Source organism: Eurytemora carolleeae, unplaced genomic scaffold (assembly GCF_000591075.1).
Source record: "Eurytemora carolleeae unplaced genomic scaffold, Eaff_2.0 scaffold1610, whole genome shotgun sequence".
Taxonomy (NCBI): domain Eukaryota; kingdom Metazoa; phylum Arthropoda; class Copepoda; order Calanoida; family Temoridae; genus Eurytemora; species Eurytemora carolleeae.
Window position 1 is genome coordinate 15106 of NW_019397496.1, and position 18853 is coordinate 33958.

General features: G+C 35.7%; 1 protein-coding gene across 1 annotated transcript in view; it reads right to left on the reverse strand.

The window, feature by feature from the left end:
* Positions 1–970: 970 nt before the first annotated feature.
* The window catches only part of LOC111714584 (uncharacterized), a 21643-nt gene continuing 3760 nt past the window's right edge, over positions 971–18853 (reverse strand). The window contains exons 8-18 of the mRNA XM_023489723.1: positions 17669–18734; positions 17049–17434; positions 15719–16003; positions 14810–14920; positions 13359–13434; positions 12544–12956; positions 11317–11494; positions 7954–8124; positions 6761–7613; positions 4552–6515; positions 971–4406 (exon numbers count right to left, since the gene is read on the reverse strand). Of these exons, the coding sequence (XP_023345491.1) occupies positions 1395–4406; positions 4552–6515; positions 6761–7613; positions 7954–8124; positions 11317–11494; positions 12544–12956; positions 13359–13434; positions 14810–14920; positions 15719–16003; positions 17049–17434; positions 17669–18734 (8515 nt within the window). The 3' untranslated portion in view covers positions 971–1394. The remainder of the gene's footprint in view (positions 4407–4551; positions 6516–6760; positions 7614–7953; positions 8125–11316; positions 11495–12543; positions 12957–13358; positions 13435–14809; positions 14921–15718; positions 16004–17048; positions 17435–17668; positions 18735–18853) is intronic.

Consider the following 18853-nt stretch of genomic DNA (forward strand, 5'->3'; position numbering starts at 1 on the left):
ATGGATGAGACTGTATAGACGACCTGAGCCTTTCAGTTATAAAATTAAAGTAAGTATTTAGCCATGAATGTAGTCTGTTCTGGTCATGTTGGTGATTTAGCAAAGAAAGAGGAACATTCAATCTGACAGGGAATCCTAAATAAAAGGAAACAGACCGTGGTAATTCCGTACAGTCGTCTCCGGAAGTCTCATCCCTATATATAATTTCAAATCTGTTAGATCTGGAAAAAATTGTAAAATCTTGAAAATAAACGTTTCTTTAAAATTCATTTTGTTTTCACAATGATTTTATTCAATTCAATTACAGACCTGTGTGCTCAGTTAGCGCTGCTGTACTGTACACTTACAACAGTTTACTAATAATTATATACTTTAGGTTAGGCCAGAATATCCGTATAATAAACAAATAAGCAATACGCTCTCGGTATAGTTCCCGGCCTATACTGCAATTGGTAAAGGATTGGCGTACATCATCACTCTATACACTATATCCTCGCTGTTACAGACCCACAAAGACCACGAAACTCGTCAATTATGAGATTAATTTATTCCATTGGTCTTTAAATGATTTGGCAACAAATACAAAATGTTTAAAGCTGCAAGGAACCGCCCAGTTACGACAAAATGTCATCCTTTGTGGGTAACCCTACATTTAGTCTAATAATTTTTCAAATTTAAAATTCAACTCTTTAAAGCGCCATTTATTTCATTTTTAAGAAATGCAACCAATAAAAATGATAGCTTCCAATTGTTAATCTGATTATCCTACAGAATGAAAAAGTTATTTTTGCAATAAATCTTTCTGGAAATGCAATGTTGCACCATTATTATTTAATTTGAATAAAATAGAAACATGACTAATATTTTTTCTAAATTTAAAGAATAAAATTTTATATTTTAAATTAATGCCAAGACCTACACATTCTTTAATATTGAGATACTGCCCCCAACCACCAATAAAGAGATACAATTTTGTAAATATTTATATTTTGGCACAAATACCATAAGACATAACATGTAAATACATATTTTCAACATGAGTAATGAGTATTTTACGATGTAGGAACATAAAACTAATACTAATTTTACAAGAATAACAAAAATACAAAATGTAAGTCATGATCGGTCACCCTGTGTTATAAGAGGTTTTGGGTTTAGTAAAACAAATCCAGAATTCCACATGTTAATATTGTAATGATTTACCTTAATCAGAATTTAAATATTGGGTTAGAGTGATCCCTTTGTTCCAATGATTCAAGTTCAACAAAGAATTTTTTATTCAAAGGGTAGTAGTGAACACTAATCTACTTTTGTGCTAAAAATATCAATGTCTTTGGATAAACAAAAAATAATATCTGGAAGTGACTTCATATTTTTAACTACTTGTTTCAAAATCAGCAAATAATTTTGCTCTGAACTGATATCTTTCTGACAGTTGTCCAACTACAGAGATTGCATTCAATAAATATCAAATTACTAGGCAGATCAATCTCAAGACTTTCCGCTGAAAATTTACCCGGGGCTGTACAATGACCGCAGGGGGTTTCCAATAGTCTCCGATTAAAGAGATTTACCACGGAGGCTGAGCATGAAGTTCGGAGGATGGAGTCTGAATGAATATCAATTTCAAAGGTGGTAGGAGTTTCCTCATTTTCTTTTTTGACAAGTTTTTCAATGGGTTCATCATCTTCGCTTTCTGAGGAGGTCAGAGAGTATTTTCTTTTAGAGGCTGGACCTCGCAGTTTAGGTCGCTGATGAGGTTTACGTTTAGCAATTATTCCAACACTAGTTTGCTCTTTACTTGTGGAGGAAGTTTGTTCGCTGTTTTGTCCGCCGTCTTTTATTTCACCGGTTGTGGCGGAATCTAGCAAGGGTTCAGTATCTTCTGATTCAGTTTTAATCATGGCACTAACTATCACACCTGTTTTAGGGGGTTCCTTTACAGTTTTTATATCTTCAGCGTTAGAGTTGGATCTTGTTCTCCTCAACTCTCTTTTCTTACAAACCCTTTTAGGGGTTGGTTCAGTTTCTGTTTCAGTGCTGTCTGATTTTGTTTTCCTTTTCTTAGACTCTCTTGCTGATCTTAGAGTGCGTTTGATGGGCAAAGATGAATCTGAAATATCATTCTCCACGCATTCTTCTGATTCTGTCTTAATATCATCTTTAGCGGCTTCAGCGTCCTCTTTGTTGCATTGATCTGTCTTTGGTTGTGAACTAATCTCAGTTTCATTTTTTTCATCAGAAGCATTTCCAGATATAGTGACTTCAGATTTATCTTCCTCGTTTAAATGAACAGTTGCTGGACAATTCGATTCTGTGTTATCTTCTGTAATTTCAGATTTATATTTATCTTCTATTACATTTAAGTTCTTATGGAGGTTGTTTTCTTCTGTGCCAGAGTCTGATTTCTTTTTCAGTTTTAGAGATTTAGAATTCTTTACATTCTTACGTGACCTCAGCATTCTCAGGTTTTCCATTGTGGGAACCTTGAAACAATTCTCCTCAGAATCTGGCTTTCCGGTTTCTACAGTTTCTCCCGGGTTTCCATTATCACGTACATCTTTTTCATTACATTGCCGTTCACAATCAATCTTCTTTTTCTTCTTCTTATTTCCATTCTTTCTTTTAGTCTGAAATATTTCCGGTTCAATGTTGAGGGTGAAGACAAAATCCTTCTCATCTAGATCTTTCCTTGCTGGCATTCTCTGAATTGGCAATCCTGGTCGTTTCTTACTTGGCTTGTTAATGTTTCCTTTGAGGAATTTAATAATCTCTGCCTTTGATCTTAGTTGTGTGTTGCAGGGTGGGTAAAAGTAGCTATCTGCCTTGGTTAGATCAGATCTTAGTTTAACCTTGACATACCAACCCTGGGGGAAAGTTGGGTCAACATAGTAGAAAGTTTTATCGTCTATATGGCCCTTGTAATTTTTAGTGGAGTTGACTTCGAGATTTTCTTTGCCAGGATTTGGATCTTGGAGTGCTTCATCTTCAGAAGTGGAATTTTCTAATTTGGTTGAATCAGATTGAATTTCTGGTTTGAGCTGGCCGGATTTGAAGGGAAGGGGTATGTCATCTTTAGCCACAGTTTTAAGTTCATCAGGTTTGCACAATATTTCAACTTCTACTATTTCTTTATCGTTTTCTTTAGTTTTGTTTATCTTTGATAGGTCAGATTTGTTGAGAAATTTTCTTCCCCTTGGCTTTTTTTCAAGAGAATCATTGGCAACCGTTTCATCTTTAAGATCAAATTGATCTTCTTGGTTACATGCATTTTTAAGCACCACATTCTCACCAGGGAACAGGAAAGAATCTTTTAATTCTTCCGAGTTCTTTTCAATCAAATTACTCCCCACCTCCGTTTGCTCTATTTTTCCATTTTCATTCACCTCACCAATTGGGTTTGCTTGGTTTTCCTTTTCTTTCGAACTATTGTTTTTTGAATCCTGTACATCTTCCAAATATTTCTTTGTATTTTCATCATCATTGATCTCTTTATTCACAGGTGATAAATGCTCCTTATTTATAAGAAGATCTTTTCCCACATCTTCTTTATTCTCTTCTTTATTTATTACCGCCTCTTCCTCCACCTTAGTTTTGTTTGTTACCACCTCTTTCTCAACCTTAGTTTTCTTTTTATTTGTCACCGGCTCTTCCTCATCCTTGGTTTTACTGTCAACCGCCTCTTCATTTTCCTTGGTTTTAGTTTTACAGTTAACTGCCTCTCCATCATCCTTGGTTTTACTGTGAACCGCCTCTTCATCAACCTTGATTTTAGTTTTACAGTTAACTGCCTCTTCATCAACCTTGGTTTTCCTGTTAACGTCTTCTTCATCAACCTTGGCCTCTTCATCAATTGTAGTTTTGCTTTTGCTGTTTAACACCTCTTCATCAACCTTGATTTTAGTTTTACAGTTAACTGCCTCTTCATCAACCTTGGTTTTCCTGTTAACGTCTTCTTCATCAACCTTGATTTTAGTTTTACAGTTAACTGCCTCTTCATCAACCTTGGTTTTCCTGTTAACGTCTTCTTCATCAACCTTGGCCTCTTCATCAATTGTAGTTTTGCTTTTGCTGTTTAACACCTCTTCATCAACCTTAGTTTTGCTTTTACTGTTAACCACCTCTTCATCAACCTTGGATTTGTTGAGCGCTTCTTCCTTTGTTGTTGAATCCACATTCTTGGGTTCTCTTCTATCTTCCTTCTTCATAGGCATATCTTCAACTTCAGCTTTACTATCCTCTAAATGTTCCTGATTACAGGGCAACATTCTTTGTTCAACTTCAGATGAGTAACAAATCTCTTCTCCAGTTCCTGATTTTTGCTCCTTATCAACCTGAGCTTCTGCGTCTTTCACTAGATTTATTTTCAGTTCGAAACCTGACCTGTCCAAATGGTTAAGAGTTTCCTTAATGTGAGGTTTATGCTCCAGTGTGGGGGGAATCACAACGTCAACCTTTCTGTTTTTCTCTGGGGTTTCNCTGAGCTTCTGCGTCTTTCACTAGATTTATTTTCAGTTCGAAACCTGACCTGTCCAAATGGTTAAGAGTTTCCTTAATGTGAGGTTTATGCTCCAGTGTGGGGGGAATCACAACGTCAACCTTTCTGTTTTTCTCTGGGGTTTCAATATTTGACTCTTTACAAATGGACAACAGCTCCTTGGTCAGGTCATCAGTTTCATTACTCTCCTCTTTTTTATCATCTCTGGACTTTAACTTTTTCTTCCTAGGTTTGGGTATCTCAACACTACGAGGAGATTTGACAGGTTTGATAACTTCCTTTTTAGGAGAATATTTCTTGAGTGCTCCAAAAATCAAGGACTGTCTCATTTTTTCCTCGTCCGTTACATTGTCAATAATAGAGTTCAGAGTGTTCTGCACTTCAGTGTTGATTGATAGCTTTCGATCAGGTTTAGGCTTCTGCTCTACTGCCTCCAAAGATTCTGCTACAGTCTCTGTAGGTTTCTTTTCAGGTTTCTTATTCGACTTTCTAGAGATAGCAGTCTCCCACTGAGCTTGTAAATCTGACTTATCAGTATCAACAAAGTCATATCCAAGCAAGATATTAGGTTTGTTTTTGTTAGAACCATAGGCATTAGAGATAGGGACTTTTTCACAGGTTTTATGGTTGAAGCCATTGAGAAATACTTTCTTTGGAATAAAAGATGTCGGAATTATACGTACATGCTCGCAATTAATATCTTTTACTGGTCCAGAGTCCAGAGTAACTTGGAGGATGTAAGCATTGATCACTTTGCGGACAGTGCCAGGGACAAGATGAGGTGAGTTTTGAACTGGGAATACTGCCACCCTGGTCCCACTCTTCAGTTTGTCTGTTGACATAGCTGATATATCAAGAACTGAAGTGGCAAATAAATCCTCCTCGGAAAACTGACTGATCTTGTCACTGTTCTCAAGGGTTCTGAAGGAGATACTAAACACATCCTCCTCCATACCTGAGATAATTCCTGGCAGAAGAAGTCCATCCTGGAGAACTAGGATCTTAGTTCCAAGAACAAGTCGCTGTGATGTAAGATAACCCTCTTCAAACTCCAGTGGAATTTGATGGTTTGAAAACTTATCACTGATCAGGTTTTCCTTAAAATCCTTCTTTGCCTTGAATACAGAGTTCCATTTCTCTTGCAGAGAATTGGTGTTAACTGATTCCTTTTCTTTGGACTCTTCCTCTGGTTGCTCTGATGGTTTGGAGATTTTGCCAGACACAGCAGCAATTAAATCTGAAAGCCGAGACTTCACCTTCAGTCCGGTCTCAGGTTTAGCTAAAGAGAGCTCGTCTTCCTCATCCTCACTAGATGCTTGATCATCCCGGCCAGGTTCAGAGTTGGTTGAACTGGGAACAGGTGATACAACCCCCCGGGATGATGATGATGATGATTGACTTAGGGCAGGAGAGGGTGGAGGTAGTTGATGAGGAGGGTAAGGGTTGATATGATTAGGAGCAGGTGGCATATAAGGGGGATGAGAGGAAAAAGCTCCAGGATGGGTTTGAGATGGCTGATGTCCAGAATGATGAAGTGGACCTGGAAATGATGGATGAGGACTCTGTGCAGGAGGATGTTGGTACTGGGTTCCAGGATACCAAAGAGGCTGGTGAAACCCAAAACTATGATGTGGTGATTGGGGAGTGTGAGGGGATTGTAAGTTATAAGCATATTGGGAAGGATGAGGATATTGTGATGGATGATGGGACTGTGATGGGTGAGGGGATTGGGAAGGATGAGGATATTGTGATGGATGATGGGACTGGGATGGATGGGGGGATTGGGATGGATGAAAGGGTGTCCCTGGATAAAATACTGAACCAGGCTGATTTTGAGAAGAATACGGATGAGGTGACGGAGGAGGGAACACAGGATTAGATTGAAGAGGGAAGGATGGGAACCCTGGAGAAAGTTGCTGCGTGGCACCCTGACTTCTTTCTGGTCTGACTGCCCCAACCTTCTTGTCCACCAAACGATCTATCCCTTGAGATATTAGTCCAACCAGATCTACAGGACCTGAAGTATAAAATAAGCTCAGTTTCATTTCAATGAATAACTTATTAATGATATGACCTAACATTTTAACTTAATGTAAGATTTAATAAGTTTCATCGTTTGCTTTCTCATAAATTGTCTTTTATGTCTTTTCATCCATATCATGTGTAACTAAAAAAATAATAAGAGGCACACCGCCTAAACCACAGTCCCTGCTTGTAATTTGAAAGAGGAGTAGAGCAGAAAGATAAAATATAAAAGGTTACCTGAAGATGGTACTTCAATTTTCTTTCCTATCAAGGGTTTGATATTTTTGACTCGACTCTCTGCCTTCTCTTGTTCCAGCAATTTCTTCTCTTGAGTTGAACTCATCTTTGTGGAGTCAGGATCAACTTCATTTTTACTTACAGGGTTGGGTGATTCCACCCTGGGATCATCTTTCTTTACGGGCTTGGGTACAGTTTCTGACAGTGACGGAGAAACTGGTTTTGACTTGCGTTTCCCAGGGGAGTGTTGAACTGTATCCTCCTGATATACAACCTGGGGGTAATTGTGGGGCAGGAGTCGAACATATTCAAGGTTTAGCTCCCTGGAGTCCCCGTCATCTAGTTCTATATTAACAAACTTAGCATGGTGTTTAGTAGATCCAGGCTCATGGGGAACCACAGTTCCCGGATGCATGAACTGATATTTTGAGCTCCAGTATGCACACACCCTGGTGCCAACTGGGAGTTTCTCAGCACGGATCCGGATATCTTTTATAGTCGATTTTAATAGTTCCTCCCGTGCATAGATATGAGGTCGAAAACCACGCTCATTATCCAGTAAAATTCCATATATATCCGGGGGTTTAATACAGTTAAGGCGACCCGGATAAAAGTGTCCGTTAATACGGGACAAGACTCGTAATCCATCCTTGAGAGAATTCTCGTCTAATGTAGCATCTTCTAAGGGAACTAGGGCCGGTTTTGATTTTCCAACCTTTCCCTTGGCCTTTTCCGTCTTCACTTTTTTCTCCTTCACCTTCTTCTTTCCTTTCTCCTTGTTCAAGATCTGCTTGGGTACAGGGCTGGCTTCAGACAGGGAAGAAATGGGTTTAGCTTTAGGGCTCGTCAATTCCTAAACAACATACTTCCTTGGAAAGATAAAAAAGACGAAAAAAATTTTTTAATACAAAGAAGCACTTCATTTTAAACAAAACCTCATAAATCATTTTTAAAATTTAAACCATTCAAGTTGTAAAAAAAACACAAATCTAAATTCTGAATGTTCATTAATAAAAAAGTGTATGTTTAAAAATAATTATAAATAAAGTAAATGTTATACGTAATTTCATTCGATATATGCCAATATTTTGCGAAACTATTTTTTAGATTCTGATAACCCTAAATCGACTCACAGGATCAGACTTTAATCACGATTTGTCATTTATTTAAATAATTTTTTTAAAAATCTTTACCTGTACAGTTAGTTTTGTGAGAGTACTGCCTTCAACTTCCCCCAGGGGTGAGAGGAGGTCCTCCCCGCCCCCTCCCTGCACCAGGGGGTAGGAGGGGGGCAGCAGACGAATACTGTCGAGGGGAACCTCACGTTCATCGCCATCATCAAGTTCAACATGCACAAGATCATTCTAGAAAATACATTATATCACCAAAATGAATTTTCAATTTTTTAAAAATTAAAAGAGACATAATGAAAAGGGAAGTTTCTAATCTAAACAAAGAAAATGAAACCCTGAACAATGTTTTCTCAAACCTTTTCATAAAATAAGAATTTTAAAAGAGATATTAATAACTTAAAATCCCCCTGTCAGCCCTATAGATATTATGCTTGAAATCAAATGATTGGATAATCAATTCAAACTCAGTTCAGGGGAGATGGAAAATTTGAACAACCATCTATTTTCTTGTCATAAATATATCAGATTTATTTTTAAATTAACAATTCCAACTTTTTTTCAGGAGGACGGGGGGGGGGACGGGGGGGGCTGTGTCAGGTAGGAAATAAAGTGTTTACTTTAAAAATACGAGGATTATTATAGTTCCGTAGAGTGAACTTTTGAGGTAAAGAAAGAATTGAAAATGGCAACGAATTGATGAATTGAGAACGTGGAAGAAATCAGTAACGAAGAAATTCAATATAAAAGAAAAAATATTACTCTGAGAAATGGTTTTAAACTTTGAATTTGTAAAATACATTGAATTATTCATAAAGTTTTGAGATGAAATATCGAATTGAGAAATCGTAAAAATATAAACAAACTGAACATTCGCCTCTAACTTTAATTTTCTTTAACTTGTATCTTAGCAGGTTGATGTTTAAGACTGTAGGTATTTACAATTATAAATTCTGCTAGATTATCATGATTTTCACCATCAGGTTGCAAAGATGACAATGTCTAATTCACAACAGTACCCTTGAGACCTTTATCTGATTCCTCAACAGTACCATTGAGACCTTTATCTGATCCACAACAGTACCCTTGAGACCTTTATCTGATCAATGGAAGATTGTCCCTTTTCTAAAGGGTTTCGTAACTCTAATAATTTCTATAAGTTTTTTTCTGCAGCAGAAATGCGCAAGTCACTTTGGTAGAGAAAAAAAAGATTGACATCAGTATTCAAAATAACAAATATTGATATTTAATTTATACTTAATCAGACAAAGCTTAGGTACCGTTGTGAATCGGACATTGTAATATATACGTTGAGGGTCACTTTAAATAACGCTAACAGTTCCTTTCAGCTAAAAAATAACATTCCTGTCACTTTTAATTTTACTAAATTAACACTAGAATTAGATTTATTGAATAAACTAAATCACCCAACAATAGGAGTTGGTTGCAGAACAAATAAATCCTGAACTTTTCTGCATTGCGAAGTATGGCGGGACAAAATATAATTTTTCATATTTATAAAATGACTAAACCTTTTATTAACTAATTTTTGTTAATATTATTTTTTTTCGCTTGGAATTATCTTTTATTAAATGTTTTAACTTTTTTTCTTTCATTACCAATTATCCAGGTGTTAAAAAAACATTTATAAAAGCTTTACAAGAACATAAGTTGAACATTGCAGATTACACCCTAAGGAAAAAAATTAAAAATTCGGGTTTAATGATGCTCCATCATACCTCCACACTTTTTGAAAAAAAATTTCGGTCTGGATTGACTCTCTTCAGTTCTTGACATTTGTTTCCGACAAAAAGATTCATACAAAAATGTAAAATGTAAATGATGATTCCAAAATGCGCTGCATCCTAGTGTAAAATTTCAAATGGATTCTAAATTGCTCTGCATCTTAGTGTAAAATTAAAGTTGGATTCTAGAATGTGCTGCATCCTAGTGTAAAATTAAAGTTGGATTCTAGAATGTGCTGCACCCTAGTGTAAAATATAAAGTTGGATTCTAGAATGTGCTGCACCCTAGTGTAAAATATAAAGATGGATTCTAGAATGTGCTGCATCCTATTGTAAAATTTCAAATGGATTCTAAATTGCTCTGCATCTTAGTGTAAAATTAAAGTTGGATTCTAGAATGTGCTACACCCTATTGTAAAATATAAAGATGGATTCTAGAATGTGCTGCACCCTATTGTAAAATATAAAGATGGATTCTAGAATGTGCTGCATCCTAGTGTAAAATTAAAGTTGGATTCTAGAATGTGCTACACCCTATTGTAAAATATAAAGATGGATTCTAGAATGTGCTGCACCCTAGTGTAAAATATAAAGATGGATTCTAGAATGTGCTGCACCCTAGTGTAAAATTTAAAGTTGGATTCTAGAATGTGCTGCATCCTAGTGTAAAATTTAAAGTTGGATTCTATAATGTGCTACACCCTAGTGTAAAATATAAAGATGGATTCTAGAATGTGCTGCACCCTAGTGTAAAATATAAAAACAAATTAAATTTGACAATAAATCTTTATCAGGGATTGCAAACTTTGTACAAAAAGCAAAGTGATTGTCTTTAACAATTTTTCAAACTTAAAGAGAAAATAGAGAAAATAAACCAAAAATGAGATTTGGACTAGATCCTAATTTCATTATTAATTTCGGTCTTGAAAAAAATTACCATATTATTACAATTAATTATCAGTTTAAGATTAGATTTTTCAAGCTTGATTAACTCTTTCAATAATTCTCTTCAGAAAAATTAGAACATTAAAATTAAATATTAGCTTATCGATCTATAAGAACTCAAAATAAAATGACTAAACTAACACTTTTAGGCGCAAAAAAAGTGTTGAACTATTTTCCCGCAAAGCTTCAGAGATTATTTGTAGACATAAGTTTAGTAAAATACGAGCAAAACCATCAATAATCCTGATATCATCAGAGTAAGTAACGAATTTTAATTATAATAAGTTAAAGCTCGAGAAAGACCCCCCTCCCCGCCCACAATGGAATACCGGACAATCGTCATAAGCACTAACATAAGGATTTATAAGGAAGTGAAATCTGCAAGAGGCCCCAATGTGAACCCCCAGATTACAATCCTTTTCACAAAATGATTTATTAATGTTATGTTTCATTTCTCAGGGGAAATGATTTTATGAGTAGGGAAAAAATGAAAAATTGGACGTCAAAAGGGAAGCCTTTTTTTCTTCATAATTGATACTTTTACCCCCCCCCCTAAATATAACTTATTTTGCCCAGTTCAGCGTGTAAGCATAAATAACTTCTGAGAAAAAATGAGAGATGTGTTTTAAGTGACTGCAGACTAAATTCACAACAATATTAGAGCCGGGATGATGGGGAAGGAAAATAATGTGGGTTATGCACATATTTGTACCATGTACCATTGTACTGTACTGACCTGTATACTGATTACTGTACCCGGGTAGAGGTACTGCAGCTGAGAGCTCCAGTATGTACAGATCCGTGTACCAGGCTGGGTGTAGACAAAGTCTCCAGGTTTAACCTCAATAACAACCTTGTTCAAGAGTTCCTCCCTCGTGTATATATGAGGTTTATTTCCACGCTCCCCCTCCAAACTGAACAAAAAATTGTCAAACACTGGAATCAGTGCTGCTGACATAAATAATTAGAATTTTAAGTTTGAGAAGAATCTATTTTTTTTCAAATGGTGTATTCCTTCTCCATGGAATGACCCTGCTACTGTATTGCCTGGGTTCCTAGTTAACCATTAATATGCAATATGCATGCCATAATTAAAATATTTTACATTTATCAAGGTCATTAGAGGTTTTTAGTGGTCCAGTGTTATTTCATTTTAGGAAATAGAGTACACATTACGAGTGCAGCCAAAAAACGGAAAAATTTAAACCAAAAATGAAGGCAGGGACCCTACCCCCCTCACACTCATCAATAGGACATCTCCACCCAAAGTTAAGTTCGAGTGCTGAACTTCTTGATAAAATTGTTCATCTATCCTTTCAAGCAGTGCTAAATTTTATGGTAATTATGAATCCGGATTTGGATCCAGACAAGAAACTAGAAAATATTATTCCAAGCTAATTTATAAAATTCAAATTCATATAATATGCTAATGATAACAATAGAATAAATTGGCTTAGTCTAGCGTCAAAACTATTTCAAAATATCAATTCAATTATTTATCTAAACAAAAACATAAACAAATTAAACACATTACGGATATTAATTGCGTATTGAAATGCGTTAAAGTGGTGATTTCAAGCGACCTTCCTTAAAAAGAGGGCCATGCCCCATTCACGACAGTATCTTTTAAACCTTTATCTGATCAGTAATGTGGATGAAATTGTCGTTTTTCTAGCTTGAAAAGTGTTAAATTCTCATAATTCCTCCATCGTTTCTGAAGCAAGAAATCATCAAGTTACTAATTAGAAAAACCACAACTGAAAATAACAAATTTCCACTTTAAATTAATTTTTAAAGAAAATTAATGGTTTTATCAATCATTCACTGATTAGGCAAAGCTTTTTAGTGTCACCGTTGTTAATTGGACGTACCACTCCTTTTTTAAAAGATGAGATAATTACTGTATTTAATATGTTTGATGTTATAGATGACTGTTTGCCACATGGATGAAAATGAACTGTACCTAACAGCAAAGATAAACGGAGGTTCCACAGCTCTAGCTCTACCCGGATAAAAATGTCGACCAATCCTGGTGAGAACCTTCAACCCGTCCAGCAGGTTCAGATTCTCCGGGTTCAGGATACAACTCACGGGTTCACAATTCTCAACCTTAATCTCATCTTTGGGTTTCGTCTCTTCCTTGGGGTTTATCTCATCTTTACTATTGGATTTATGAATATAATCCTTGATACGTGCCAGAGGATCACATTGGATTACAACCTTTACCCGCTTCCGAACCCACAAAGTTCCAGCTTCATCCACCTCCAGCGGGGTGGGGTTCGGCTCAGGGTCCTCCTTTATACTAGCGAGTTTCTCCGGGATAGTTTGCATCAGGAGCTGGCTCTCCCGAAGATTCTGCTTTAGCTGGTCTAGTCCCTGCAATTTTATATTATTTAAAAATTCTTAGTAAAAATCTAACAAAGGAATCAAGTCTTTGCTACAAACTGATTTCCTAATACCAATATCTTTGCAACCAAATTTCGTAAACCATAGATATTTTAAAATATGAATTCCGTTAGATCATAAAATCTAAGTTTAAAATTTGAAAAGTTTGCAACCTCAGGTTGCAAAGATATATGAGATTGATTAGGGATATATACAACTTTTATAATAGAGATGTCCAGAAACAACTTCATGTCACGATTTAAAAAAAAAAAAATGACTGACTTTGAATTTTCAAATTTAAATTTCAATCTAGTCGAAAATTCATAAAACAACCTGGACCAGAAACCCAGATAATTTGACGTAAAAATGAAATATATAAATCCCGATGAATACCTGGTCTAATTGATCTGTTCCTGAGGATACATCAGTACTCTTACTTCTACTCAGTCTTCTTTTCGATTCAACTTTCCTAAAAAGTATTTTGTTTAAGAAAACCAGATAAAATTAACTTTTAAAGTTGAACCATAGTGGAAAATAAACATTTTAAATCAGAAATGCTTTCAAATGAACCGTTGTGAATCGAAAATGCCATTTGTATAAATTGAGCAAAACAATCTATATATATAAGTTGTAATCTCTCTTCGTCTGTTTGTTTGTCCGATCATAACTCAGGAACCCCTGGACCGACTGGCCTCAATTTTGATTGGGAAGTCGGGAGACCCATGGGAATGTTCTTAGCTTTGTTTTGAGATTCAAGTTGAGTGGGTCAACTTTAAAGCGAAAATTCAGTTTCCCGGTAAAATCGTTCAATTGCGGGTAGACAGCAGAGTAACTTTTAGTAACCTGGGTTGTGTTTAGTTCGCAAGCTATTTTAACAATAAAACATTATATTCCATTGATGATTAAATATTAAATATTTTTGGCAATTTTTTTTTACAAATATCATTGTGATTGAAACCAGAAAATATTTACTATCTTACGATTCCTGGAAATATGACATTTTATCAAAATTAAAATGAGTTTTTTATATTATTGAAAATGCTTTTAAAACCACCCAAAGCAAAAGTATCAAAAATTGGCAATTAATAAACACTACAAAAAAACCGATGAAAATAAAATATTAATTGTTTAAAATAAAAAGAATTTATTTAGCCAATTATTAATTGGTATAGAAAATACATTTTGAAAATGTATCCCCGCAAAATTTCTTCTGGAAATTGTAATGAAAGATGTACAGAGAAAAATCATGAACAATGAAAACTACTAATACTGATTAAAAACATCTATATATAAATTTGGCTTGTCTGGGTGTTTGTTTGTTTGTTTGTTTGTTTGTTTGTCTGTCTGTTTGTATCCAATAAACGTCAAAATGGCTGAACCGATCGGGCCCAAATTTTTTATGGGACATCTAGGGACCCAAGGGAAGGTTTATGAATGATTGAAATTTTAAATATTTGTCTCCATCAAAATTCGATCTTCATTAAATTTTTTAAAATCCATGAAATTTTTTGTGAAAATCCGCGAATTATTTTTGTTTCGTTTTACGATGTAGACAAAGAGAACATGTTCACAATTAATTTAGAAGATGGGCGCGAAGTTTTGACAAATTTATTTTAAAAACACCGCAAATCTATGAAAATAAAAAAATTAACAGTTAACAAATAAAAATAAGGAATAAATAATTATTAATTGGTACAGAAAATTACATAAAAAATGCATCGCCGTATAACTTCTTCTGGAATAACAATAAACAATGAACAAAAAACAATAAACAATTCAAATCAAATCAAGTGTAAAAAACGAAATGAACAATGGCTAACAGAAAAAAAAGTTAAAACGAATACCTGGATGAATTGGTATCTACACTGGCTCTTCGTCTCTCCATATTTACAAAGCTAACTCTCTCTCTTGTGATCGGACTTATGTGATCTTCCGATAACTTCTGCGCTAGATCACTAAAACAAAATGATAGAATATAAAAATTAAATATTTTTGTTTTAATTTGTTTAATAATTATCATTTGCTTAAGGGTTATTATTGAAAAGCAAACGAAAGTTACACAAGAAGCAAATTGTTTAAAGCAGAAGATTGATTTCATTTTAATGCAGATCCGGATCCTGGATCCGTTCTGTGAGAAAATGTATCCGGGTCCTGGATCTGTTCTGTGAGAAAATGTATCCGGATCCTGGATCCGTTCTGTGAGAAAATGTATTATGATTCTGGATCCAGCTCATGAATATTACTTAGTTTTGCTAATTTCTTAAAAAAAAACAAATTCTCTGAAACTTGAAACGTGTGTTTTTAAGAACAAGCTTGATGCTTTGGTTGACATTTTGCTACTTGGTTTTGAATCATATACATAATTGCGAATTCAAATCCAGGGTGATTATTTTAGGTATTTGAAATATAATTTAATGAAGTTTTGTTTTAATAAGTTTCTTCTGCCCGATTATTGTGGTCCATAATCTACTAGTGTCCGAATTTAATGAATTTAAGCCGCGTCTCAAATTCCCCAAAACCCGGTTTCAATTTAGCGCCGGATTAAATCTTGAAAATAGTCAATACGAATTTAAGTGGAAACAACAAAATTTGAGCCACAGCTTAAATTTAAACCGCGGCTCAAATTCTTTAGATTCGGCCATAGGGGAAAAAAATGTTTCAGATCCTGCTTAGGATCTGCAATGGATCCGGGTTTTAAGAACACTGGTTTAGAGATTTTCAACGTATTAAAAATAAAAATAATTTAAAAATACCTGATTGAAAAATTAGTATTCAAATTTTTCCCCTTTCCAGTTTTCCCTTTCTTCTTCTCCGTTTCCATCTTTTTCTTCCCTCCCTGCTTTCCTTTCTTCTTCCCTATCTCCGTGTTCTCCTGTATCTTGGCCTTCAGCACCGGGGAGAACTGATCAGTTGAACTCTCATCTGAGACGAATGGCGGGGAGAACTCGTAATGAATAAATTTACGACAATCGCGCATTTTTCGCCCAGTCGCGGTCTCTGGAGTTACTGGGACTGGAGCAGGGACAGGGACTTCAGATCTGAAATAAAAATTTAATGATTTTCCAAATATTTTCTTTCTTTAATTTCAGCTAGGAGGGAATATTTTCAAATGGAATCAATGAACATTGAACATGTAATTAGTTGATACTTGAGAAAGGCGCTGAAAATTGAGAATGAGATAAAACGATTTCAGTTCTGTGAATAAACAATTATTCTCTTAAGGAAAAAGGAAAAGGAAAAGTGGCACTTTAAAACTAACAAGATTATTTTTTATGAATTCAGGGTCCCTTTAGCTACATCCACTTATCTTGTTCCTTTTTCAGATCCGATTGTAATAAGGGTAAACTGTGGTTCATTTCTAATACCGGGCCGACTTTTAAGCAGCTAGAGCAAGTTTAACAGTGTCATGTATAGTACATAAATAAAATAAACAAAAGTTAATTCTAATGTTTTTTATAGCTTAAAAAGAAGTGTTTATGATCCATTACATTTTAATGAGGATCTGGATCCTGGATCCGCACTGGAAAAACAGGGATTAGGATCCAGGTTATGAACTTTTCGTGAAGATTTACTGATTTGTTGAAAAAAAAAATTATAAGAATTTTCAAAATTACTTTTCTTCTTTTTGTAGTTTATTTTTTTATGCAAAAACTTGATGAATCATTCAGAAATAAGGACATTTTTGAAAGCTTAATCCTTTTTTGGGTTTTGTAGAAGAAAATATTGTTTGCAGTATTAGGTTGATATTTTTTTCCCTTGGTTGCGAATCCGGATGAGGATGCAGGAAGTCAAAATATTGCTGATCCAACGTATCCGGATCCTAAATTCTGTTAAAAAGTTTAGATCCGAGACTTTTCGAATGTTAAACTTATCCAACCATGAACCAACATTTCTTACTTCAGGCCAAAACTGGGCTTTTATACTGAGACTCTGCATTATCTGCTATCTAGGATCCCGTATTTTACCTTTGTCAAACCAAAACTCTATTTAGATTCCCTTCCTGGATTAAATTTTGAAAATTTATGGATTTTTGGAAAGCCCATGACAAAAAAAGCAGCATATCAAAGAAAAAAAAAAGCTTACCGGGCACATTCGGAGCCAACAGGACTTTGAGAAGTGGTTGAATCCTCCTTTAATCCTTTATTACTCCGTGGACTGGTGCGCTTCCGACTCTTTCCCTCTGATGGTATTAGGACGGAGAGAGGTTGGGACATCATTGGATCAGGTCGGAGTAACTTTCCTTCTCCGCTCTCTCTTCTAGTTTCCTTAGTGGGGTGGGAAAGGTTTGTTTGCGGGGATAAAATGGGAATGGAAGGAGTATGTAGGGAGGGAGGATTTGGTGATGGTAGATTTGACGTAGATTCCTCATGAGGAATACTTGGCTCAGATGAGGTAGATTCCTGAACTGGAGTTTTAGTAGGCACCTCTACTGTACAACTTATTTGTTCTGTATCCTCAGACACAATATCCTTAAAATCCAAATTTCAATCAATTTCTATAAATTTTCCAACCAACTTGAACTGAGAAACTACAGTAATTTTTAATATATTTTGAAGTGATTACTGGAACAAAACATTTAATTTGATTTAATTAATTCGATTAATATTAATTAGAAATTATTTCTATTCATGAATGAAAAAAATATCCTGACATCTGTAGTCTTCGCATCTAAGGAAACAAGAAATTGAAAATTATATCTTTACCTTGAGATCGACAACTGCATCGATTGCTTTGATTGCATCTTCACAAGATATTACTCTGCCATGAGTTCGGAGACAAGGTCTAGGAGCTGCAGGTACAGGTTCAGGTTCAACTTTAACCTTCTCCGGGTTAAAATCAAGCACATAGGCATCCAAACATATTCTGTCCTGTCTAATTTCGTCCTTGCACACTGGACTATGGAGGCCGAAGGTAAGCTTTTTGCTTGCAGACGGAGAGATATTTTTTTCCGGAGAATATTGCTCCAAAACCCTGAGCTTATTGTTAGGGCTGGTCAGAACATGGACCTTGCTTGGACTGACCAATGTACCCTGCTCAGCACTGAACTCGTCCTCCACCAGGTCGATCTCACTCGAGTGACCGGATTCCAGGGGGTTACAAGATTCAGTCTCACTCTTGGCTCGAATACACAGGTTCTTCCCGACGTTACTGTCGGTGAATTGAACAGAAACCTTGGCACTAGCCGCTGAGTTGCGAGATTTGAAAATACTGTATTTACGACGAGAGTCTGAGTCAAATTTCCCGGATTTATCTATACTTTCTGGACCTAAGAAGCCAGAATTCAATTCCGCGGATTTCTTCACAATTTTTGAGCGTTTGGGTGATTGTTTTTTAGTGATAGGTGAAGCAGAAATACAGTTTGTTTGATCCGAGGCGGCTGCTAGTCTTGGAGAGCTTTTGTTTCGCAATAATCGTTTCTTAGATTTGGGCGTTACAATTCGCATCGTGAGAGGTTCTCCAGGACTCTTGGATTTTCCTGATTTTAGTCCTAGTTTTTCTGGGGTAATTTTCAGCTTCTGAATAGGTTCCCCAACACGTATTTTTAATTTGCCAATACTTTTCGGGGATTCAGCATGATGAATGGAATTGTCAAGGTTTGCTGGAGAAGAATTGTCGAGATCCGTCTTCGAATATTTGGAGGATTCATCAAGGCTCGTCTCCATCTGAGAATTGGTGGCTTTTTCTAAACACTCGAGGACAAGGTTGAGGCAGATGGCCTCCGACTCTGTGAGTTGTTGCTCCAGCTCGGAATCCGAGTAATCCTCCAGCCTGTAAGTAAATATTTCACCGTTAAAACAGCACAAAAGATTAAAAATGAAGAAAATGAAAGAAAAATGAAGAAAAAGTTGGAGGAAAAATAACATACAAAATGTGGGGGGGGGGGGGGG